This window comes from Rana temporaria, chromosome 12 (genome assembly GCF_905171775.1).
Source record: "Rana temporaria chromosome 12, aRanTem1.1, whole genome shotgun sequence".
NCBI classification, from domain to species: Eukaryota; Metazoa; Chordata; class Amphibia; order Anura; family Ranidae; genus Rana; species Rana temporaria.
Genome location: NC_053500.1, coordinates 72367592 through 72394761, shown reverse-complemented (window position 1 = coordinate 72394761; position 27170 = coordinate 72367592). Strand labels below are relative to the sequence as shown.

Below are 27170 nucleotides of genomic sequence, written 5' to 3'. Positions count from 1 at the left end.
CCCACCTGTAAGGCAAAAGGCATAATGAGCTAGTATGCATACTAGCTCATTATGAAATACTTACCTAAGAACGAGGCGTAGGTCACTCACCTGGTCCACGCCGAGGTAGCTGACATGTTGCCTCGGCGTGTCTTCCCGGATATCACGGCTCCAGCGCTGTGAGTGGCTGAAGCCGAGATGTCGTCACTCCTGCGCATGCGTGTGGGAGACTTCTTTCCGGAAAAGGTCTGGGCCGGGCCTTTAGCCGAGAATCCCCTCTGCAGTCAGCGGCTCATTGCAAGGGGAATATCTCCTAAACCGTAAAGGTTTAAGAGATATTTTTGTTACCTACAGGTAAGCCTTATTATAGGCTTACCTGTAGATAAAAGTGTAAAAATGGACTATACAACCGCTTTAATGCTTTTCTCTGGCCTTACATCAGACAGTAGAATGCATTATGCTATTCAGCAAATGCCCTTATGTGAAATACCTCCACTGATAGGTATGCATATTGTAATCGGTATGGAGAACTTATCTAAACCTATCAATGAAGAAATGGGCACTTTTACCTACATAATGGTGAATTATTGTATGAATATATTAAATACTACTTTAGATGAGACAACTCGAGTTTAGGTTTATTGATCCTTGGTAGTTCCTTTACAGGAACATATATCATTATAGGGAACATGGTCCTTCTCCCAGTAAAGGCTCGAATTCCAGGTGCTGCTACATGTTAGGGTCTTGTTTGCAGGTGGAGCCCTTACTGACATTAGCAGGCTCCATTAATGTAGGACACAAGGGCAGGGGAGATTGCGTGCTGGATACCAAGATGTTCACAAACTGGTCATTGTTACACCGTCTCTCCAGGGTTAATTGAGCCCGTTTTCCCATGGTGAGGATGCCTGCAGCTTGGTTCCCTGAGCCTTGGAGCAACCTCTGAAGCCGTGTCTGTAGAGTCTGAGAGCTGCTCTTCCTTTTCCCCAAGGTTAGAATCCCAGCAGCATGGTTGCCTGATCCACGCAGGAGGTCATACAATCGACAGGAGCAGGTCTTCTGCTTACAGCAGTCTGGTGCACTGTCTGACGTCAAGGCTAGTGAGCAAAGAAGAGCCAGGATCAGCACACAGCAAGTCTTCTTCACCTGTAAAAATCAACACTGATCTAAGTATATTCAGTAGGAAAATTTGACACAATTACTTAAGCAGTGTTAAAGAGGAACTGAACTGTGGAAGCTTTGCCCAGTAAAAGGTAGGCAGTGGACTAGTGAATGTTATTGGTTATGGTTTTCTTACAGCTGATCTTTTCCCCTTTAATGACTTACCATACCTTTATTCCGTGCTTTGTTTCTGTATGAAGGTGGTCATATTTGTAAAGGCAGGGCTTTGCTTCCTCATATCAGAGACACCGGCAAAAGGAGCAGTGAGCAGCACAGTGACATCACCAAATCCCCCCAATAAACCACCAATAAGTGTACACTGGAAACACTTTTTTTACATGTTACTTCTTTAAATTTTGATTTACTGCCTTTGCCCGTACAGTCCCTGGGGCACCTCTCTTTGCAGAGACTAGCAATTAGAGACATTACATGGTTACATAGTTAGTTTGTTAGTCTGGTTGAAAAAAAGCCATCTAGTTCAACGAATAATACATTATTTCCCTTGATCTCATACTGCAGATATACATCTATGACGCTGCAGGCACAAAACTGCCTAGAAATCCTCACATACCAGGATGTGCACTGTTAATTTTCAGGTGGAGTTCAAAACCAAAGGTTAAATTTTCAGGGTACTTCTGAGTAGACACACTGAAATATTTTGTTTTGGAATTTCGTTTTCGTCCGAAAAATACATTTATTTAGTTACTCCCGAATTTTTTTTATTTTGTTTCGTTATAAAATGCAGTTGTCCGAAAATCCGAATCAATAAAGGTATAATCCATCAATTGAAGACTTATGGTGTCTGTCGAATGTTCTGAGAAGATTTGACGAAGCAGCTAAACTGTACGATGCCACAATCCTACATTTCCGGTCGAATGTTCCGCCTACAAGCTATACAAGAATTCTAATGTTGTATGAAACTAGTAATAATTATATTTATGAATTATTATTACTAGTCAACTAACATTCAAATTATTCTATACAGTAGCTTATGGGCAGAGCATTTGACCGAAAATGTATGATTGCGGCGTCGTACAGTTTAGCTGCTCGTCAAATCTTGTTAGAAATTTCGACAGACACCATAAGCCTTCAATGACAGATTCAACGTTTGTATGTTTTTCTCTGCTTCGTTGAATCTTCGTCATTCATGACGAATGGTCCACCCCAACACTGTCTCTATAATGTCAAATCTTTTCTCTCTATGTAGGACAACTATTAGTCGTGTACTCCACAAATCTGGCCTTTATGGAAGAGTGGCAAGAAGAAAGTCTTGTTTGCAGTTTGCAAGAAGCCATGTGGGGGACACAGCAAACATGGAAGAAGATGCTCTGGTCAGATGAGACCAAAATTTAACTTTTTGGCCTAAAAGAAAAACTCTATGTGTGGCAGAAAACTAACACTGCACATCACCCTGAACACACCATACCCACCATGAAACATGGTGGTGGCAGCCTCATGTTGTGGGGATGCTTTTCTTCAGCAGGGACAGGGAAGCTGGTCAGAGTTTATGAGAAGATGGATGAAGCCAAATACAGGGCAATCATAAAAGAAAACCTGTTAAGAGTCTGCAAAAGACTTGAGACTGGGGGGTGTGGTCTGACTATGGAGGAGTGAGGACGTGCTGTGCCTGAGCTCTGTCCAGTCCGCAGCTTTACCAACAGCTACAGGGGTGTTTTCTCCCCGTTTTTCCTCCAGGGCATGTCATACAGACAGCGGGCATCGTCACAGCCCAAGACCGCATACCTGCAGGGCCAAGGATCGCTGGATTTGTTCTTCTCCGACACTCCCCGCCAGTGGAGGGGAAGATCCAAGATGGCGGCGGCCACACAGCAGCAACACGAGGCTCAGCCTGCGCCGCCAGCGCTGTCTCCCATCCCATCTCCCAGGGTGGTGAGTGACTCCATCCCCCCGCTCCACCTCATCACAGGATCGGGATGCAGGGATAGCAGACTTGGCGGGTGATAGGGACATCAGACAGCACCTATGGTCTCTCCCCACTAAGGAGGACCTGAAGCACTTTACCAGCCGGATTGAAAGGGCCTTTAAGCAAGATATTGAACAATTGAAAACGGACACTACTGAGCTGGGGCACAGAGTAGAGACTTTGGAGCAGAAGTTTGATGACACTGTGCCCGCCATCTCTCAGTTCAGGGACCAGTCCTCTGCCCACGGCCATCAAATTGGGGCCCTCCTATGCCAATTAGATGACATGGAAAACCGCAGCAGGCGAGCGGACATTATACCTACGCTGCAGGTGGTGTTCCGTGAAATCCTGAGCCTACCGTCCTCGACCCCGATCGAGATAGACAGGGCCCACAGGGCACTCGGGCCCCCGTCAGATGACCCGGAGAACCCCAGGGACATTATCTGTAAGCTCCACAAATATACGCTGAAAGAACGCATCATGCAAAAGATGCGCAACAGACTGGTCTTTGACTTTGATGGAGCCCAGCTGTCCTTCTACCAGGACCTCTCCAGACGCACCCTAATGCAGCAGCGGGCCTTGCGCCCACTCCTGGCTGAAATCCAAGCTGCGGGCCTCATGTACCGCTGGGGCTTTTCAGCCTCCAGGCGTCCAAAAATGGCAGATGGGCTGTGCGGCGCACTAATGACCTTCCCCGCTTCCTGCACACCCTGGAACTTAACCAGGTTGGCGCAACGTTCCTGATATTCCGCTTCCCCAACTCCCTCAACCGTGGATCCCGGCGACTGGCGGACGTCGTTCCCGTGGCCGCAAACGGCAGACCGAGGGTCCTGCTCTGGGCCCCTCCGCTACTAGAGACTGACCGTCTAGCGAATGACCTCATCTACAGTCCCTTGTAGAGACTAAGCCCACCCTCTTCTCATTGATGGCTCCCTGGACCGGGTATAGGAGCTCATGGACGCAATGCTGCCGTTACTGACCCACACCATGAATGACACTGAATCCTGGGACCCCTGGGGTGTTCCCCAGCGTTCATCTACACTTACGGCTCTGTGTGGGACTGGAGGGTCTTGTATGCAACCCAGTGTTTGGATGCCATGTTTTTGTTGTTGGGGGTGTTGGGGTTGGTTTTGGTTTGTTGTTTTTTTTTGTCACTTCTTAGGGGTACATGTTCGAGTACTCCTTATTCACCACCCTGTATATTTGGTTTCATGGACTGGCCCCGCGTACCCTTGGTGGTTGCCCACGACCCCACTTAGGCCTCACCTACCTAGGAGACTGTCCCAAGTTCAAGCCCAGGTGATTTTTGGGTTTGTTACCCCCCCTAGCGGACTTTGTAGTACACTACTGTATGGTGCGCCAGACTTCCTAACTAAGGTCTGGCCACCTTTTTTTCTTTTGTGCCTTATTCCCCCCTCTTCTTCTGATCCTCCCCTTTCCCTCCCTTCCCCCACTGCCCCCCACCCCTCTTCTTTTCCTCTTTCCCGTATTTCTATCAGTGTCCCCCTTGCTATCCCTGGTAGCTAACTGATTGTTGTTTCAGCCCTCAGGTGGTGCTCTCATCTGGCACCACCCATGAAGGACTCACTGAGGGGTACAGACGGACCGATTATCACCAGCTTCAGGTATGCCGTCACTAAAAGTACTGTCTTATAATGTTAGGAGGCTCTGCTCTCCACACAAGCGCAAGAAACTATGGCTCAAGCTGAAGCACCTGGGGGCCCAAGTAGTATTCCTGCAGGAAACTCACTGCAGGCAGCAGTCCCTCCCCAAGATACCCACGTATTTCTAAGCAACTCCCCGGTAGCTAAATCACGCGGTACAGCTATCGCTTTCCACAAATCCTGCCTGTTCCAACCTTCAGAAAGCCACGTAGACCTGCATGGCCGCAATGTCTTCGTGAAGGGGGTCTTGACCAACACAAAACTCACATTTGCGACCCTCTACGCGCCCAACACCCATCAACTCTCCTTTATAGACTCAGTATTAGAAAAGCTGACTGATTTTAGGGAGAGCCTTCTAATTCTTGGAGATGACTTCAATATTAGTCCCGGCCCACTCCTAGACACATCCCGCGGCCACGCAACGCACTCCCAGGCCTTCCTTAAGCATTTTCGGAAATCGCTGCAAAATAATTTTCTCGTCGACACGTGGAGAGCTTAGCACGCATCAGACAGGGATTATAGCTACCATTCAGGGGTGCATGACGTCTATACACGCATAGACCTCATGTGTGTAGATCATGATACTCTAGAACTCCTGCAGTCAGCTGAAATAGGGAATATCACCATGTCTGACCATGCCCCCGTTTTCGCCTCCGTTTTCGCTACGATCTGGGTCCTGCATGATCTTGGAGACTCAACGAGAGTCTCCTGGATGATGCCTCAGTGATGGCTAAGGTTTCGGAAACCATAACCCACTTTTTTGCAGAAAATGTGTCTGAGGAATTGCCAGAGGGAGTCGTGTGGAAGAGTCACAAAGCGGAACTCCGGGGCGAACTGATCTCCCTGGGTTCTAGACTTAAGAAGGAAAGACAGATAGACTTTCAGAGTGCTGTCAGCTCTACAACAAGAAGAACTTAGACATAAACGCCAGGGGGACACTGAGGCCTGCAACCGACTACTCTCACGCCTACTTGACGCCGCGCCCGCAGGCAACTACGCTATCTCTCCCATTAATTTTACGAACATGGGAATAAGTGTGGCAGAATGCTGGCCAGAGCACTTCTAAAGCAGTGAATAACTTCTCATGTGCACTCCCTTAGGTCCCCCAGTGGTATGGCAATCCTGCACTCTTCTGGAATTGCTTCTATATTGCGAAATTACTATGCAGACTTATACCACTTAGACAAAGATATTCCCCACGTGGAGTGGACAGCTAAACTATGCGCGATTGGCGACTACCTCGCATCGGCTGGGCTCCCTTATCTGACGCCAGAGCAACGACTAGACCTCGAATCACCCATTTCCCCTCAGGAGATTATTGAGACGGTGAAGGCTCTGTCGAATGGAAAGAGCCCTGGCCCGGATGAATATACCAAGGCGTATTACGCTAAATTCCTTCCGCTACTCCAAAACCACATGTGCAGGTATTTCAACTCCTTTGCAAAAGGCCACCCAATCCCGCCCGAAGCCTTGTTGGCCAATATCACGGTGCTCCCAAAGGAAGGCAAGGACCCCACCCTCCCGCAAAGCTATCGACCAATATCGTTACTTAACGTCAACGTAAATATTTTTGCAAAAATGATGGCAAACTGACTAAAACACATTATACTATCTATCATTTACCCCGATCAGATGGGATTTATATTGGGTAGAGAGGCCAGAGATAATTCCATCCGGGCCGTGCAGCTCATTCAGTGGGCCCGCTCCCACTGCGACTCCACTCCTTACCTCATTCTGTCTACGAATGCCGAAAAGGCCTTCGACAGAATAGACTGGTCGTACCTCAAGACGGTTCTAGAAACCCTGGGGTTGGGTCCTCATATGCTCCAATGGATTATGGCCCTCTACATGTCCCCCAGTGCGAAGGTTAATGGCCATTTGTCCTCTGGATTCCCCATACGGAATGGCACGAGGCAGGGGTGCCCCCTCTCCCCCCTCCTGTTTGCCCTAGTTCTGGGGCCTCTTCTTAGAACGGTACAGGCAAGCAATGATATCAGAGGAGTGACGGTGGGGTCTACAGAACACAAACTCTCAGCTTATGCTGACAATGTGCTTTTCCACCTGACTAACCCCCTTGTCTCGCTGCCAAACCTTATGAGAGAACTTAATATTTTTGGACAAGTTTCAAACTTTAAGATCAATTACACCAAATCTGAGGTACTGCCCATTACTATACTGGCCGTTATCTTACAGCAAGCTTTCCCATTTCGTTGGGCCAAATCCTCTATTAACTATTTAGGAATCCAATTTACGGACCAGTTTGACACGCTATACTCAGCTAATTTCCCTACTCTTCTGGGCACGGTGCATAGAGACCATCAGAACTGGACCAAGACCTCTTTCTCGTGGCTAGGCAAAGTTAACATACTTAAAATGAATGTCCTCCCTAGGGTCCTTTTCCTTCTGCAGATGCTGCCTATCCCCCTCCCCAAAAGCTTCTTCACACAGCTTCATGATTAGTTTCATATGGCAACATAAAAAACCTAGGCTGGCCGTGTCCCTATTGCAGAAACCTAGGGAGATGGGAGGCCTAGGCCTCCCAGACTTCCGTCACTATTATCGAGCCATAGCTCTTTAACACATCCTAAACTGGCGCCACCATGATGGCTCCAAGATGTGGGTCTCCCTCGAGAAAAGCCTAGCAGGTCGCAACCTATCATACGCACCTTGGCTGCCCCGGGAATACAGGGGGCTCTCACAGACAGCTTCCCCACTGACCACACATGCCCTCCATGTCTGGGATCGCATTAATGCTCTTTATGCCCTGGCACCCCCCGGCTCCCCGCTGGCACCACTGGGAGGTTTCATGTGGTTTCCACCTGGGGAACAGGCAGCCTTTTTTGGGCCCTGGGTCACAGATGGCAACTACAGCTGCGGCACATTTTTGGTTAGGGGTAAGCTGATACCCCAAGACACACTGAGGACCGACATGGCCGATTCCCAATGGAACAGCTCCGGTATTTAATTGCGACCCATGGTGCCTCTATGAGAGAGTTAGACACTTTTACCCCCCTTGAACGGCTGTTCGTAGAAAAGGAGCCTACTCCCCATCTAATCTCCGAACTGATCAGCTTCTGGGATCTGCCCCTGCTGTCACCAAGGCGGCCTTTATACGAGAATGGGAGCGGGACTTGGGAGTCAAATTCTCAACAGAGCACTGGGCACACATGTATAGACTCATATACTCCAGCTCCATTGATTCCAGGACGCAGGAAACTAATTACAAACTGCTGACCCGTTGGTACCGCGTACCTGTGGCATTATCACGTATCTACTTTTCAGTCACAGACCGCAGCTGGCGTGGATGTGGCCGGAAAGGCACTCTCCTCCATATTTGGTGGGACTGACCATTCTGGCTAGAAGTGCGCAACCATATCAAAAATGCCCTGCAGATTGACATCCCATTTTCCCCAACTCACTTTATCCTGCACCTCCCTGCTCTTCCTCTGAGCCGCTACAAGAAAAGTGCACTTCCTCATCTCTTGAACGCTGCTAAACGGCTTATACCTCTCTACTGGAAACGCCCCCAGATTCCTACTATCACAGAGTGGCTGAAGAAGGTAGAGGACATTAGAGAGGTGGAGGAGTGGGTGGCGAGGTGCAAGGACAGGAGTGACCATTTTGATGGGATCTGGGCACAGTGGCGGACCTTTACTGCCGACCCAGACCCTGTGCCATCTAGCCTGGATGTTGCGCTGCTGGAGTTAGCAGAGCCCTCACTGAAGCTGAGGAGACACTGATGGTGTCCTTTCATGCACCCTGCTTACAGATGTGTGTCTCTCTGTCTGTCCCCCTCCACAGTCTATATGGCCAATATTGGAGACCTACCCTACGGTGCATCACGTTCTTTGCAACCTGTTGTTTTGTTTCCCTTTCGTTAATTTTTGTTCATTTCAATTTTTTTTTTTGGTTACACATGGTAGAGAACTCATCTTGAAACACGGGTGCCCGTTGGGGCCTACACCTGAGCAGGCTGCAGATGGGGCCCGGGGGATGTCCCCCCTAGATGGAGGTATGAAGGAGGTCTTGTGGCCCCCCTCCTGGGGGGGTAATGCCTATCGGGATCCTGCTGGCCTAGAGGTGGAGTTATGTCCTACGCCTTGGTTGAGAGCTACAATGAGGTGCATACCCATGCTGGGATCACCGGCATGGCATTGCAATGGAATGTGTTGTTTCATTTTCCTTCCACTTCACAATTATGTGCCACTTTGTGTTGGTCTATCAAATAAAATACATTTACAAGTTTTTGGTTGTAACATGACAAGATGTGGATTTGTGAAATTTCAAGGGGTATGAATACTTTTTCAAGGAACTGTGTATGGCCTGAAACTGAGCGAACTGAGTGAAGCTAAGGGAGGGCCAGCATGACTGGGGTGTGCAAAAGAGACAGAGTTGTACAGTGGGACTGTTGTATATTTTTAATAAGGAATTTTACCTAGCTGGAGGAGAAGAGGCAGAACCTTGTCAGGCTTCAGTTGGAGCTTTACCAGCACTGGAAAAGTTTCTCCCTCCATTCCCAAGGTTTATTGGTTTTGGGCAGAAGTTGGTTTCTTTGTGACGCATTTAGTTTTTTGTATTTTCCTGGTATTTTGTGTGTAATTTTGTTTTATTTCAGATACCTGCTTCTGCGTACTGGTCTTTTTTTGGTCCCCATGTTATGGCGGTGGGCAGGGATCTCTGGGTCTTTGAAGGCGGTGTTGTAATAACATTTTGGAGGATTATGGGTTGGGCCTTTCCTAGCAATAAGGTTACATTGGTAAATTTGTCTTTATTGGGTATCTGGAAGTATATAGGTGGAGCGTTGTCACTGAGGCAGTGTAGTAGTGGCTGGAGGCTCTCTCACTGGGCAGCAGATACAGCCAGGGTTTGTTGGAACTGTCAGTGCCTTCAAAGATTCCAAGGCCTGGTTAGGAGCAATAACTGTTCTGTTAGTACATTGAATGCATTGTATGCATTGACTGCATCATTCTCTATATTTATGTCATTCTGTTTTGCCATTATTTACTCCAAAATTGAGATTTTGTTGATTTGGTTATTTTAGGATGGTGACGTGATTTTATTGGGGGTCATGAGGTCAGGGGTAATTGAGCCTCTGTATTCTGTCCCTCCATCATGTGTCTACTTCTTCTGCCTTGGAGTCTCACCACACCATTCTGTGTAATGTAACCCCAGAGAGAATGACACTTTTTAGAACTAGTAAAACAGAGATAATGATCATTACCCTTTTCCAATCGATAGTATTTGTGCCTTGCAAATAGCCACTCAGATGCCAAGAATCTGCATCATGGGAAGAAGGTCACATACTTCCTCATACCCTAGAATATACAGAATTTTAAAGGGCTCAAGCAAGCAGAACAGCAAACAGCATGGGGAAGGTAGGTGCTCGCCCCCTCCCTTGGGACTACATCCCACAGCGTCTCCCCGCAGGGATGTAGTCCCAAGGGAGGTGGCGAGTACGCTGACTAACCCCCAGCCAGAACGGCTCGGTTGATGGGGGCAAGCTTTATGAGGAGGAACAGGAAGTGAGAAATTCAGACAACGAAAAAAAAACATTTAGAAGGGAAATTGAAGGAAAAGGTAAGTGAACCTGCAATGCACTAGCTTAAAGGAACCTCTTTAGAAAATAAAAAAAACAAACCTTTACAACCCCTTAAACTTGATTCCTTAACCACTTACCCCCCGGACCATATTGCTGCCCAAAGACCAGAGTACTTTTTGCGATTCGGGACTGCGTCGCTTTAACAGACAATTGCGCGGTCGTGCGACGTGGCTCCCAAACAAAATTGGCGTCCTTTTTTTCCCACAAATAGAGCTTTCTTTTGGTGGTATTTGATCACCTCTGCGTTTTTTATTTTTTGCGCTATAAACAAAAATAGAACGACAATTTTGAAAAAAATTAATATTTTTTACTTTTTGCTGTAATAAATATCCCCCAAAAATATATAAAAAAACATTTTTTTTCCTCAGTTTAGGCTGATACGTATTCTTCTACATATTTTTCGTAAAAAAAAATCGCAATAAGCGTTTATTGATTGGTTTGCGCAAAAGTTATAGCGTTTACAAAATAGGGGGTATTTTTATGGCATTTTTATTAATATTTTTTTTTACTAGTAATGGCGGCGATCAGCGATTTTTTTTTCGGTATTGCGACATTATGGCGGACACTTCGGACATTTTTGACACATTTTTGGGACCATTGGCATTTTTATAGCGATCAGTGCTATAAAAATGCATTAGATTACTATAAAAATGCCATTGGCAGTGGAGGGGTTAACACTAGGGGGCGGGGAAGGGGTTAAGTATGCCTGGGTGTGTTCTTACTGTGGGGGGGGGGGTGGCCTCACTAGGGGAAACACTGATCTTCTGTTCATACATTGTATGAACAGAAAATCAGCATTTCCCCTGCTGACAGGAACGAGAGCTGTGTGTTTACACACACAGCTCCCGTTCCCCGCTCTGTACCGAGCGATCGCGTGTGCCCGGCGGCGATCGCGCCCGCCGGGCACACGCACGGGAGTCGGGGGCGAGCGGGGGGCGCGCGTGCGCCCCTAGTGGCGGCTAATAGGCAGGACGTCATATTACGTGCTCTCGCCTAGGAGAGCCACCTTGTGGACGTATTTCGACGGTGCGGCGACGGCAAGTGGTTAATCTCTTTTGAGAAAACAAACATGCCAATACTTTTACGTAATAGTTCATGCGTTGGCTGTTTTTAAATGTTGACATGAGTTGCACAAGTATTTGGTATAAATAGAAATAAAATCAGTTAACAGCATGTAATCAACAGCACTTAGCTGTACATTGTTGTCTGCAGTTTCTAGCTGTATCCACCATTGATTCAGGGAAGTGGGGTCTTGGGAAAATAGCTGGGATTTTCTATGGGCTGAAAGCTCAGTTGGTACTTTATTCTTCCAAACACAGCATCAAAAAAACAAAACAAAAAAAAAAAAAAGATTTTTGGCAGTTCCTACATGTTTTATTCTGGAGTTCTTTACATGTTCTTCAGAAATACAAATTCTGACTATACACAATATTAAGGAGAGATATAATATATCCCTATATGCCCACATTCTAAAATATTATCCATAAAATAACATTTAGAATAGCACAGGACTTTCAAGGGCATATAGGAAATGTCACCACAAGAACAATATTGTAAAACCTATAATGTTTATTGTACAAAAAATATTTTTATTAACATATGTAACGCCATATGCAATATGATTAATATAAGGTTCTCAATATTTTCCACATGATTACATAATAGGAAACAACATTCACATGTCTGCTGAAGGTGTTTTGAAAAATCCTACATCTTCAATAGGAGCATATGCATATGAGATCCGTGCATAAGAACTCAATCATGTTAAAAACATGGAATGTAAACATATATGGAAGAGTGGTTAAAAAAGGCCTTTATTTCTAGGAGGAGATCATGGAGAAACAGCAGATGACCCTAGGAAACTCCATTATTATACAAGAGATGGCCAAAGGAGCCATCAAGCCCATCCAATGGTCATTACAGTCTCAGAAAATAAGGTAGCTATTAGACCAGAATGGATTCACAGGGGAAGACTGTAAGGCCCCATGCACACGAGACACTGGTAAACTCGAGTTCAGAGGCATTTGGGCATTTTTTTTAGCTGCCCCTGAACACATTTAATGTTATCCTATGTGTCCATGCACACATTCACGTTTTTGCGTTTTAAAGCGTTTCAAAGCTTTGGGAGGGTCTACAATGTCTTTGTTATGAATGCTGATAGCCGCAAACGCGGTAAAACACAGCTTAACGCTGTGAAATTCGCGGCAAAAACGGGCGTTTTAAACGCCGGTTTTTGCCTTTGAAAACTTGAGTTTACATGTGTTTGCATGTGCTTCTCGTGTGCATGGGGCCTAAAAGGTCTATGGTCTCAGGATATCATCAATCTGTAATTTCACATGATGTTCCATCCTCCGTGTCCAGCAATCTCCAACTGGAGATCACTTCTTTGGGCATCCCTTGTGTAATAATGGAGTTTCCTCCGATCATCTACTGTTTCCTTCCTGGTAATGAAGTCTTATTTTAATCAATCTTCAATTGATGTTTACATTTCATTGGCTAGATTCACGTAGGAGCGCGTATCTTTCTTCCGGCATAGCGTATCCTATTTACGCTACGCCTCCGCAACTTAGACGGGCAAGTGCAGTATTCACAAAGCACTTGCTCCGTAAGTTGCGGTGGCGTAGCGTAAATTGTCCAGCGTAAGCCCGCCTAATTCAAATGTGGAAGAGGTGGGCATGTTGTATGTAAATCAATCGTGACCCCACGTAAATGACGCGCTTAAAGAACGGCGCATGCTCAGTATCACATTGAATTTTTTCCCTAAGTTACGCCTGCTCAATGCCTGTGACGTGAACGTAACCTACGTACAGCCCCATTCACGTACGACTTACGTAAACGACGTAAGAAGATGCGCTTGTGCCGACGTCCACTTTGCATTGGCTGCACCTCATATAGCAGGGGTAACTTTACGCCGGACGTAAGCCTAACGTAAACGGCGTAGCGGGCGCAAGTACGTTCGTGAATCGGCGTATCTACCTAATTTACATATTCAACGCGGAAATCAACGGAAGCGCCCACTAGCGGCCAGCGTAAATATGCACCCCAAGATACGACGGCGTAGGAGACTTACGCCGCTCGTATCTTGCCCAAATCTATGCGTAACTGATTCTATGAATCAGGCGCATAGATACGACGGCTCGGATTCGGACTTACGACGGCGTATGTGGAGATACGCCGTCGTAAGTCCATTGTGAATCTGGCCCCATGTTTTTAACATGGATGGGTTCAACTGCACGGATATCATCCAACTATGCTCCTCATGAAAATGTTGGATTATTCGAAACACGTTCAGCTGACATATGTTTCCTATTATGTAATCATGTTAAAAATCTTGAGAACCCTATATTAATTATATTGGCTATGGTGTAAAACTTTTTTGCACAGTAAACTTTATAGGTTTTACAATTTTGTTGTGGTGCTATTTCCTATATGCCTTTGAAAGTCAAATGCTATGCTATATGTTGCTTTGTGGATAATTTTCACTAAACCTGGCAATGTTTTAGGGCAATACAAAAAGTTTGTATAAACAATAATCAGCTTCACAATAGAAAACTGAGCACTGTTTTTTTGCTGTAGTCTCTCTGAGAAGGAGGGCGCAGTTTGCACGATCCAGAGTGGTCACTAGAGGACACAAAGCTGTAATGTTTATCCCACCCTATAAATAGTAGGACAGAGGGGGATTGGGGGGGGGGGGCAGATTTTTGTGGAAGGTACCCTCAACAATTGCATGTGTAATGGGAAGACATGCACTATTCAAAACAGAAGGAGTGCTGGTATGTACTAATAAAGGATAAGTTCGCCTTTGTAACATATTACATGTTACGCCTATATTTGGTGACAGAAGGCAGGGGATCCTCTCCCTGCACCTGCTGTTCCAATTTAGAAACAGCAAGGCCCAGTGGGGCTCCGCCCACACGGCTGCATAATTTATTCATAGAGTTCTCTGACTGAATGAACTAAAAGTACTATCAGCCGCCGCACCAGACGGCTTGAAGTTCTCCATGAACTACAAGGATGCCGGTAAGCAGATATGAGCAGACAGCTAACTGAGAGTCTGCAGTCGCCTGGCATGATCTGCTGAATGCTTTACAGGCAGCAGTTTTGGGCAGTGGCGTTTTTGAGCAGAGAAAAAAAAAAACTAGTAGGTAATGAGAGACATTTTGCAGCATTTTACATAAATGCCGATAAACATTCATAAAGGTCACTCACCAGTGTTTTTAACGTTTTTGATCCATTGAAAAAAAGATAAAAAATGTCTTGAAAAAGAAAAACGCTAACGTGAAAAAAAGTTAATAAGTGCTAAACGTTGAAAAAAGTTGAAACACTCACTGCAAAGCTACTGGCGTTTTTATAACGTTACTTTAACGTCCAGTGTGCATGAGGCCTAAAAGTTTTTTCCCTTAATGAATTATATGCATTAAGAATAAAAACCTTCTGTGCCACAGATTACCTCCCCCCCTTAGGCCTCATGCACACTGGATGTTTTTTGACGTTTTTACAGCAGCTGTTTTTGGCTGTAGACATTTTTTTTCCTACAGTTATTAAACTCTCCAGCATGTTATCCTATGTGTCTATGCACACATAGGCTGTTATCAGCAATTTTGAGCAGTAAAAAACAAAAAAAACTAGTGGGTTCTGAGAGACGTTTTTCAGCTGTAAGAACGCTCTAATGCTGATAAACGCTCAAAAACGCAGCTCAACCACGTTTTTGGATGTTTTTGATCCATTGGAAAAAATATATATAAAAAACGCTAAAAAACGTTACTGCCATTTTTTATAACGTTATTTTAACGTCCAGTGTGCATGAGGCTTTATATTTTCCTGAGCCTGATCTCAATCCAATGCTGTGCTCTCCTCTTACTAGGCAGATTGATAGCAGCAGGAGCGATTGACTCCCGCTGCTGTTAATCAAATCCTGTGATAAGGGAGTGGGGGTGGGGCCGAGCCTCCATGTCTGTGTGCCCCCATAGAGAGCTGCTTTCAATAGGGTTACTGGCCGAAGTGGAGGAACCAGGAGCACTGGCAGGGGACAAGAGAAGAGGATGATTAGGGCTGCTCTGTGCAAAACCATTGCACAGATCAGGTCAGTATAAAATGTTTATTTTATCTATCTATCTTTAATATTAGAAAAAAGGGGGGAGGGGGAGAAACTGCGCTAAGAAAAATTTGCAAGCTTGACAAGCTGCAAAAATGTGCTAAAAAAAAATCAATGAATAATTGGAAGCAGCAAACCTTCTGCAAATAACATACAGTAGACAAGAATTGAAAAAAATGGTCGCGCTAACCCTATAATAATTGCACACCTAAATGCAACCAAAAATGAATTGACAAAAAACGTAATGTGAGCTAATAATCCGAGATCCACTAATTTAGCCCTGGCTAAATCCAAAAAAAAAACAATGGATCAAATTGTGAAATAAAAACCTCATAATAAATGAAATTGGGCAAATAAGTTTAAAGAAAGTTCATAAATGTTGAAACAAATGGGTATAAAACATACACCGGTGCAAAAAGATAGTCCTTATTATAATTCAACTGTAAAATAAATCCTCAAAAGTTGAAGAGAAGCTGTGCCTTTATGTCTTTTACATGATATGCATACATGAGTCTGAGACTTGCTGAATAAAAACAAGTGTGCTGACTTGCACTGAAATCCATCCTTGGATGTCTTTGGAGCTAATTGTAAGTTTTTCCGGATCCTCTGTCGTGGGGGATCACGGAGCTCTGGTAAGCAGGCATTCCTTTTAATTTGGTGGTGGATTTGACCGTAGCTTCTCTTTAACTTTTAAGGATTTCTTTTATGGTTGAATTATAATAAGGACTTTGGGCCAGATCCTCAAAAGGGATACGCCGGCGTAACTGCTGTTACGCCGTCGTATCCCTGTTTCTAACTATGGAACTGATCCACAGAATCAGTTTTCCATAGTTAGGCAGAAGATCCGGCATGTGTAAGGGACTTACACTGCCGGATCTTAGGATGCAGTACCGCATCCGCCGCTGGGGGCATTTCGTGTCGAAATGCCGCCTCGGGTATGCAAATTAGCACTTACGGAGATCCACGAAGCTCTTCGTAAGTTTTATTTTGCAAAATTAGGGCTGCTTTTACAAAGTGTAAACTGTTTACACCTTGTAAAAACAGACCCTTCTGTCCAGCGACGCGATTTTTTTTTTGTTTTGAATTTTTTTTTTCGCGCCGTATCTTTTTTTTTCCCAACGCAACTTTATTGACCCGTCGCAATCCACAAAGCTCGGAGTAACGTAATTTCGCGCTATGCACGTCGGGAAAATGACGTCGCGAGCGTGAGCAGTACGGCCGGCGCGGGAGCGCGCCTAATTTAAATGGGAATCGCCCCCATGAAAATAGGAACGCCTTGCGCCGGCGGAATTTAAGTTACACAGCCAAAAATTTCTAGGTAAGTGCTTTGTGGATCGGGCACTTAGGTAGAAATTTTAAGGCAGTGTAACTTAAATGGAAAAAATTAAGTTATGCCGGATCTTTGTGGATTACCCCCTTACTTTTTGCACGGGTGTATGTTTTATACCCATTTTTTCCAACATTTATGAACTTTCTATTAACTTATTTGTCCAATTTCCTTGTTGGCTCATTTATTTATACTTTATGTGAGTTTTTTATTTCACAATTTGATCCATTGTTTTTTTTTTTTTTTTTTTTATTTAGCTAGGGCTAAATTAGTGTTTGCTCGCATTAAGTTGTTTGTCAATTCATTTTTGGCTGTTACAGCATTTATATTTCATGTAAGTGTTACACTTAACCACTAAGGTTGCATTTAGGTGTACAATTATTACAATAGGGTTAGCGCAACCATTTTTTTCTATATCTTTAACCTCCCTGGCGGTATGATTATTTCAGAAAAAAGGTGCTGAAAGCGGTACCATTATTTGCAAGGAAATTTGGCTTTTTATACTGTAGGCCTGTAATTCTTAGGAATAACTCACTTAAATCTGTCCAAACAAGAGTCTAGTAGGCATCCCGGGAATGACATTTTTTTAAAAACAAAATTATAAATTATAATATAATAAATAATTATAAATAATTATAACAAATAATAATATAATTATAATAAAAATTATTCAATAATGTAATCAACTCAAAATCACTGAAATTTGTGCAGTTGCAGAATTGTTGCTGTCATTACTTTTATTTTTTTATGACGAATTTCCCCATAAATCACTATCACACAATTCTGCAAGTGGTTATAATTTATTATCGCTGTTTTCTAGCTGCTCTAAAACCATTTTTGACATAAAAGGGACACTTTTGGTTGCTATGGACAATCTACAGTTTGCAGGCAGAAAGAAAGGTTTTTATTATATAAAAGAACATGTAGGGCACTGGGCAGACCACTAGGGACAAGGGGGTGTGTGTATTTTTTACATACAGTACTGTAATCTATAACATTACAGTATACTGTATGTAAGGTGTTTGTTTACCTTTTTGAATTTGGCGCCGTTCTCCGCTACCGTGCGTCGTAACGTCGCAGGGAACGGAGATCGGCGGCACACAGAGGCACTGTGTGAATCGAGCGAGCACCCGTTTGCTCACACAGCACGGTGGCATTGCTGGATTCAGGGACACGGTAAATAAACCAAGCCTGTGGATTCTGCGAGGCGAGCCCGAGTCTGACTCGGGGTTACCGATCGCAGCACAAAAATGTAACCCCGAGTCAGACTCGGGAATACCGCCAGGGGGGGTTAATATTACTTTAAGGACCCTTGCACACGGGTGTCAAAATTTACTGATGTTTACTCAGAAAGTCCCTGAGTAAATAACTGAGTGTAATCTGTAATGACCTGAGTAATGTTGAATATAGGCGTGTAAAGATGCTTATACAGTCAAATTCGTCTTCATTGGCAGTGTTGTAATATACTAATTTATACTCAGTTAAACATATTTAGACCCCTTTCTCACTGGGGCAGTTTTCAGGCACTTTATCACTAGAAATAGCTTGTTCTAAGCGCCTGAAAACCGCCTCTCATTCATTCCGGTGTGTCGTTTCACACTGGGGCGGGTCCTGCAAGCAGCATCTTTGAGGCGGGTTGGGAACACTGTATACATTGCTCCCAAAACGATCTGCCCATTGGAATAAATAGGCCAAGCTTTAAAAAGTGCTTTCAAAACGCCGCAAAATTGGAGCTCTTATCCCTTTTTTAGTGGTTAAAAGTGAGCCACTAGCAACGAAAAGCAGCAAAAATGTGCTAAATGTCGCTAAAATAAGCAGCAACTCTACCACGAACGTGGCCGTGGCCGCGGCCCCAGTGTGAAAGGGATCTTATAGATACTGTGGTAGTGTGGTACCCCATCAGTGTCCGAATACAGGATTCTCAACCAGGCAGGTTGAGGGGCTCCAGTGTATTGGCTTGTTTGGGAGGAAACTGGCTTTTCAGTTTCCTCGTTATTTACTAAAATCCACTTTGAGACCTGGAGCCTGGGGATTTCTTAGAGATCCAGGTGGGATGAAATCCCCAGTCCTGGGTTCGGGCTTTGAGACTGATTGGCACATTGATTGTTCAGGTGTGTGTGGGCCTGATAGTAGAGTCAGGACGAGCATACTGGGCTCCACCCTCCGACGAATGCAGGTGTGCACTGGGGAAGCCAGAGAGTGCTGGGCTGCACACTGGAAGCCAGAGACCCAAGTCTGAGGGTCAGAGCAGCGAGGGGCTGCTATCTAAGTGGACGGTGTTGCCAATGGAATAGTCTGTAGGAGACAGACGAGAGCCTGAAGTGGAAGGCCTGAGCAGCACTGCTGTGTATATATAAGCCAGGAGGCTGAATGTCATGTGATTGATGAAAGGGAGTGTTGAAACCCCTGCGAGGGAAACCTTTGATTTTGTTTGAACTTTTTACTTAATTAAATTGAATTTCTGGCGTGGATTGTTCTCGCTAGCGGGTGCTACATTTGAGCTAAACAACCCCCAACTTTACAATACGCAGGGCTTTTTTTCAGCAGGGAACGCGGGGGAATGCAGTTCCGGCACCTCCTGGACTGACTGTATGTAATGACAAGGGGTGCTGGGGTGTGCTGCAGGGTATTGATGCTCACTGCTGGGGATCTATTTTTCCAGGGGGGTCTAATGTTGCTGGGGTGGTCTAATGTTGCTGGGGTGGTCTAATGTTGCTGGTGGGGGACCTATTGTTGCTGAGGGGGTCAGTTGTTACTGAAAGAGATCTACTGTTGGGGAGGGTCTACTGTTGATGGCAGCCAGAGAGTCTATTAATGATGGCTGTGCAGAGATCTGTTGATGCTGCCGGGAGTCTATTGTTCCTAGTGGGGAAATGTTGTTGTGGGTGGTCCATTGTTATTAGGGGATCTATTGTTGCTGGCTGCAGGGGATCTATTTGACTGCTTTTCTTGATATCATTACCAAATTCAATACAAATTACTTAGCACCACAAAATAATACTTGGTCCTATATTGTCTAAAAGGGACGGTACTGGGAGGTGATCTTTGTGTGCATTGTTCCATAGACAATAATGCATCTAATCTCAAATCGGATAACAACTTGGTATTTTTTTACTCCCATGTGCAAGTAGCCATATGACATATGGAACTGCATAGTGGGATTTTGGAAAAATCTTCCTGAAGATGAACTTACACTTTAAGGAAAATGCACTTCTTACAATAATGCCGCATACACACGATTGCAAATTCCGACAAGAAAAGTCCGATGTGAGCTTCTGGTTGGAAACTCCGACCATGTGTATGCTCCATCGGACTTTTGCGATCGGAATTTCTGCCAACAAAAGATTGAGAGCAGGTTCTCTATTTTTCAGACGAAAAAAGTTTCTATCGGAAAATCCGCTCATCTGTATGGAATTCCGAGGTGCAAAAAAACATGCATGCTCAGAATAAAGCAGAAGAGCCGAACTGCCTATTGAACTTCGTCGTACGTGTTGCATGTCACCACGTTCTTGAAGATCGGGGTTTCCGACAAGATTTGTGTGACCGTGTGTATGCAACACAAGTTTGAGCCAACATTCCGTCAGAAAAAATCCACGTTTTTCTTGTCGGAATTTCCGATTGTGTGTAAGGGGCAAAAGACACAAGTTTCGATTTTTGCTTATTGAAAGTATATAATGGAGCACTTAAGGACTCCCAAAATAAGGCCATATATGTAACTTGTTTATCTTATGGTATGTACACAGATAATGGTGATAATTTATTAGCAGATTCAAATTAACTCTAAAGTTTTAAGCTAAATTATCCAGTGAGTGCAGTGAACACAGGTCAGGGTGAAAATGTACCTTTTTGTAAAATCTAAGGAGCATTCAGTTTTTCCTAGAATAAGTACCATGTGAGATACATACATTGATGTGGTACAAAAATGCCAACTGCTCTACAGATACTTAGTTGCATAATAAGCCAGGTTCAAAAAAGTCCAGCTTGTTCAACAAGTAGTATAAAATAAATAGAAGACCTCCATATACAGAACCCCACGTCAGTGTTTCTGAACTGGGGTGCCGTTTGGGTTCCCCCAGAGTGCCACACTGGGCCTAGTTTAAGATTAGTGTCATGAGTTGCCATCGAGTGAGCAGACCAGTCACCTGCACCATAACAACCAATGATGCTCTACTGCCAAAAAGCATTGTGTCATTTGCTGCTAAGGCCACACCATGGCAATACATGATGCTGACCCAGAGAAGGTGACATGCATGACTGCCCCCAACATTTAAGAGAGGATGTATATCTGCCTCTTCCAAACCTGCTCCACCTTCAGCCCTCTGCCATGCTGATAGGAGTCAAATGGTAGGGTTCCGACGTGAAGAGGAAACTGTGTGGTGGGGGGGGGGGGGGACAATGTGGTTGGGGTCTCTGTGCATGTCCATAGTGTCCATGGTCCATGTCCAAAGGTGTTTATGGCCTTTTGTCAGTTGCATTTTCTGAGTACCCACTTAAATACAAAAATGTCTTATTATTAAATTATCTCTGGTAATGCATTAGGTGTGCGTGCCTTCCATTTCTGTTTTTCTCTGTGAAAGAGGGTCTGTGAGGCAGACTGTGGTTGGGGAGACTTTGTGATTGCAGAGTTCATTGATAAAGGGGACTCTGTAGAATTGGGAAGAGTGTGGTTATAAGGTGAAGGGTGGACTCACATGTATAGGGGGACTGTGATGTGAAGGGGGGACCTCTGGCATGATGGAGGGCCTCTGCTGTGGGGAAAGAATTCTGTTGTGAAGGGGGACTCTGATGTGGGGGGGGTCAAGTTACTTTCATCAAAGCAGTTGTGTGCATCATCTCAGGCTCTTGTTTGCCACTGAAGTAACATTTATTTTTGTATTTACATTTAAAGTGATTGTAAACGATCACCTTGTAAAAAAAAAAAACATTCAGTTTAAAATAGAAATAAAAGGCAAAAAATGTTTGTATAGATAGAAAAAAAAGGTATTTATCCTTTTTTTTTATAAGTGATCACATTCCCTTTGTTCTCATTTTCTCAGCTGCGTAAGAGCTGAGAGGAGGAGAAGCAGAAGCATACTGAGCTTGTCAGTGAATGGCAGGGGCTTGTCAGGACAAATCTGATCATTAAAGGAGAACAGGTTGAGTTCCCAGCATAGTTGGAGAACTGACCACAATGCATTCTCCTGCTTAGTGCGGTCAGTTTTTAATAGGAAAGCAGAGGGACCGGCAGGATCACCAGGGATTTTACACAAATAAATCAATACTAAGATAATAGGATAATGTATGCAGGCACATATCAGGAGGTAACAAACTATTTAAAGCGGTGGTTCCCCCTAAAACAAATTTCTAACAATAGATTCGTAAGACCCGTTACACTGCGGGTAGGCTGGCTTTTTTTTTTTTTTTTTCGTACATACCGAGATCTCGCCTTCTCGTCCCTTGGCGGTGGGCGTTCCTAGTTGATTGACGTTCCTCGGACGGGCGCATACGTGACGTCACGACTTTCCGACAGAAGCCGAACGTCATTGCGCAGGCGCCGTATAGAGTCGGCTCTATACGGCGCGTGCGCAGCGACGTTCGGCTTCTTTCGAAAAGTCGTGACGTCACGTATGCGCCCGTCCGAGGAACGTCAATCAACTAGGAACGCCCACTGACAAGGGACGAAACGCCGAGATCGAGGTATGTACTAAAAAAAAAAAAAAAGCCAGCCTACCCGCAGTGTAACGGGTCTTACGAATCTATTGTTAGAAATGTGTTTTAGGGGGAACCACCCCTTTAAGGCTTGGGTGCCTAATTTTTATAGGGTGCCGGGGGTGAAAAAATGTCAACTGTTGATCCACAGTTGATCCAGAGGAAAGCAAAAAAAACTATAAAGCTTGATCCAATTTGCTTTAGTGGGGGGGAATTAAACTTATCCTGATCCCCCAGATATTCCCTGGATCAACTACCTCTGGTGTTATCACCTATAAATGTTACAATGCAGTTACATTTTGTGCATTAAGGAATGCATCAAGCTCTTTTTTAAAACAATCTACTGAGCTGGCCGGAGCTAGTTCTTGAGGACGTCTATTATGCAAATCTAAATCTTGATACATCACAAAGGCAATGTGTTTTGAGGGCAGTGCGGGAAACATGCATGGAGCAAGCCTGTCTCATAACGCGTTTGGTGTGAACCAACCCTTAAGCAACACAGAATAGTAATTGTGGCATGTACAATTTTGGACAATTTGTTTGCAAGGTCTCTGGCCTTATTTATTTCTTTGAGCCTAGGTTCACACTGCTGCGAATTCAAAATCGCGGTAAAATGCGCGATTTTACCGCGATTTTGCTGCGATTTCGGCCGCAATTTAATGTAAATCGCGGCCCGAAATCGCAAAAAGTAGTACGGGAACTACTTTTTGAAATCGCAGATGCGGCGTCGCACTGATTAGGACAGTGCCATTACCGACAATTGCCGCCAATTTGAGATGCGATTTGACATGTCAAATCGCATCTCAAATCGTTCCAAATCGTACCCAGTGTGAACCAGGGCTAAAAGCGTTTTTTTTTTTTTGTAATTCTGTAAAAAAAATATATACAGATCCTGATAAACTTTGGATTGTTGCTCAACAACCAAGAGCAACTAGGAAAGGATGTGAAAATGAAGCTAATTGATATTTATGAAGTAGGTAAAAACTATAAAATGCTTCAAGTTTGCAATTTATACTTTCCGTCATTTCATAGGAGATTGTGAAACTCGGGACAAGATCTTTTTTAGAACAGGAGTTCCCAACCACTGGACACGTCCTGGAGCTCGGCCTCAGTTTCTGTCCTGCCACACTGCAGCTTTCTGTATGTTCTGACAGGTTCTTCTGTCATACCACATATGGAATGGAAAAGCACAACAGTTCTAATAGTCTGTGGCTCATAAAACAGAGAAATGCTTGTATGCTGGCTATAAAGGCAACCCCTTTAATGCCTGTGAAGGACCTGCAAGGTGTGCCTGACACAGGAGTAGTGTTGCGCCATTCCATGGTGCAGCATTGCTTGTACCTGTATTTTCAACCTCATAACAAACCTTAACATTGGAGGCATCTGCAGCATCTAGACAAGCCAGAGACTTTTTGGAAACAAGTACTGTGCAATAATTAAGTAAAATTGAACACTTTGGGGTTGATTCACTAAAGGCAAATCCACTCTGCACTACAAGTGCACTGGGAAGTGCAGTCGCTGTAAATCTGAGGGGTAGATCTGAAATGAGGGGAAGCTCTGCTGATTTTATCATCCAATCATGTGCAAGCTAAAATGCTGTTTTTTAGTTTCCTTGAATGTCCCCCTCGGATCTGCAGCAACTGAACTTCAGTGCAAAGTGGAGTTGCCTTTAGTAAATAACCCCCATTGTCCACAATCACCAAAGATTTGTTTGGAGAAAAATAGGAAAGGCATTTGATTAAAAAACACCTTGCCAACTGTTAAACATGAGGGAAGGATCCATTGTGCTGTGTTTGTGTGGCAGTCAGTGGTGTGACACGTGAGCAAAAAATTCCGCTAAATGTTAAATTCTGAATTCTAAATGTGAAACCGCTATGAAGCTGAAGCTAAGAACGGGAAAGGCTATAGGCAGGTTTATAGATGGGTTTTTAAGCTTGATGTAAATGTACAATAGGTAAAGCTCTCCATAAATTGTCAACACTATATAAAATACCTATACTAATATAATTATAATGGACTTAGATATACTTTAAACATGCTGCACATGCCACACAACCCAAGAACATCTCAGAATTTAGGGATCTGTAAGGAAGAGTAGTCAAGAATCCCTTCAAAAGAACTTAAACGCTTTGCTGGGTACAAGCTGCGATCAGTCCAAAATGGGGTGTTTTTGAATACTAGGGTTACATAGGTTGAAAAAAGACCATCTAGTTCAACCAATGGAAAAAGAAATAGAAAACCACCATATACAGAACCCTATACCCACAGTTGATCCAGAGGAAGGCAAAAAAAAAACAAGGAAAGCATAAACTAATTTCCTCCATCACGGGACAATAATTCCTTCATTGAAGTCAATCAGATCTGGATCAACCATCTCTGCTGTTATTACCTATACATTAATGTCTAGTTATGTTTCTTTTTCCATTTAAGAATGCATCCAGCTGTTTTTTAAACAATCTACAGAGCTGGGCAGAGCTAGTTCTTGAGGGAGTCTATTCCACATTTTTTTATAGCTCTTACTGGGTTCACACTTTTGCACATGTCACAATTACTATTTTCTTCTACTTTTGAAAGTTTGTAAAATAAAAATTGACCATGCATTATCATTTAAACCCTTTGGGGTTTTTTTTTTTATTTATTTTGTTGTTTTTTGGGAAGTTTTCTTGTGTACTCTTGTGTAAACTGAATAAACCTATCTTTTAAAAAAAAGCGGTGTGGTTGTTGTTTACTACTACTTTTGACTTACAAAATTAACTAAATACGTAATTTGCCCAGGGGTGCCTAAGCTTTAAGATACAGCTTGTGTGGGCATATATTTATTATGTATATATACAGAAGAATATTATGCCCCGTTATGTGACATACTGCACAGCAAGCACGGACTATAGGAAACCTAAGATACTATAAGGCTCCCAGTAAGTGGTATGCTTACTACAAGACAACATGCATTAAAGGAAAATACAGAAGCTGACTATAATATTGTGTAATATAGATTAAGTGATTTACCTTGTTGCTAAGAAATTCCATCTCCTTATTGGAAGCCTGTAGCAATTGCAACAGGTTGTGCACTTCTCCGATGCTTCTGCCTAGAGAAGAACAAGGCACCTCATTATATAGATGGTGTTGTCTGTCTTTGTGCTTTAAGGACAGTGGTGCTTGATCTGTGTTTTTCTTCTTCTTTTTTTTTTTTTTATATATTGCAGTTCTGTCTAGAGGAGTTATAAAAAAAATATATATATATATATATATATAATTTACAGAGCTCCTAAGAATAGATGGTGGACAATGGGAAGGGTTGTCTATAATTACATGGATGTAATTTGGCCACAGATCATCTCCAGGATACTTGAAGAACATCTTATAGGTCAAGATGCACTTTTATTGTGAAGGATCTCTTATTAGACATTTTCTCAGTGTAACCAGGATTTAACAAGGATTTGATGGCATATGGAATGCCGACGGTTTTAAGACACTCGCATTTGGGGTGGATATAAAGTCTTAATGATTACACAAGATTTTTTTCCCCTATTTTGTAAGTTATTTTTAAATTTTTATTTAAAGTCTCTTCAGTCATATTATTGACCACACTAGTGGACGTACGGAAATGACAACCTATTACACTAATGAGTATCGTTCCTGGAATCTTGATTACAAGAGCAAGCTGCCCTGGGCAACAGTTGAATTGTCCTAACCAAATACCAGCAGACCCAATCTTAATCAGATCATCCGTCATACTCGCCTTAGATGACGTTGGAATGCTTCTGTAGCCATTATATGAGACTATACAATAGTAACTGTGAGGAAATGTTAGTTTACCTTTCTACTCTTTTCTGCAGAAAGAAGGCTTGTAACTTCTAAACTTAGCCTAGAATAATTGCAGGAGAGATATGGTTGTTAGGTGCAATAGAAATCAGTATTGTGTCCTGGCTTTTCAATGCACATGCCAATCTTTCCTATGGCCACCAACCACAATCTCCATCATTTTCCATTTTCAGTACACAAGATTGATCATCCACATTAGCCCTACAAGCTGGAATAGTTTTGGCCTTTTCAAAAAGTTTTTTCATTCCAGTTTGCTGCTAGCGACTTCTTTCCAATTTCTACAACCTATCTGTGGTGTGTCTTCAATCCCTTATCGCTATCACCCAATCGTCCGTTAATTTACGGACAGCACGTAAATTTAACCCCCTTTTCGGGGTGTCCGTAAAGTCCGTTATGGGAATCGGGTGCCCGTAAAAAAGATGGCTGCTGGGCTGTCATGGCTCCGTCCTCTGCCTATGGCGACTGCACTGCATGAACCAACGAGTGTCACTGCCAAAGTGTCCCTCCTGAGTCCTCCTGACTCGATCAGCTATTTAAAAGTGGCGCCATTACGTAACTGCGCATACGCAGCCCAGCCGAGCAGATACAAGCTTTCCCGAGCCCGGATGGAGCCGTGACAGCCCTGAGCCCAGCACAGCACAGCCATGTCCAGCACAGCACAGCCCAGTTTTAAGGTACTAAAGAAGCTGGTGGTGGCAGTAGGTGATGGTGGCAGGAGGTGGTGGGGGCATGAGGTGATGGTGGAAGAAGGTTATGGTGGTACCGTGGCAGGAGGTGGTTGAGGTGATGGCGGCAGAAGGTAATGCTGGCAGGAGGTGGTGGGGCAGGAGGTGATGGTGGCAAGAGCCGATTGTGGTGGGTGCAGAAGGTGGTGGTGAGAGTAGGAGGTGATGGCGGCAAGAGCTGGCAGGAGG

General features: G+C 44.0%; 1 protein-coding gene across 1 annotated transcript; it reads right to left on the bottom strand.

The window, feature by feature from the left end:
- Window positions 1–327: 327 nt before the first annotated feature.
- HCRT (hypocretin neuropeptide precursor) lies at window positions 328–25624 on the bottom strand. The gene is made up of 2 exons (XM_040331168.1): window positions 25441–25624; window positions 328–1122 (listed from the first exon to the last, which is right to left on the bottom strand). The coding sequence occupies exons 1-2, from the start codon at window positions 25459–25461 to the stop codon at window positions 709–711; spliced, it is 435 nt and encodes a 144-aa protein (XP_040187102.1). The 5' UTR covers window positions 25462–25624; the 3' UTR covers window positions 328–708.
- Between the last annotated feature and the right edge of the window lie 1546 nt (window positions 25625–27170).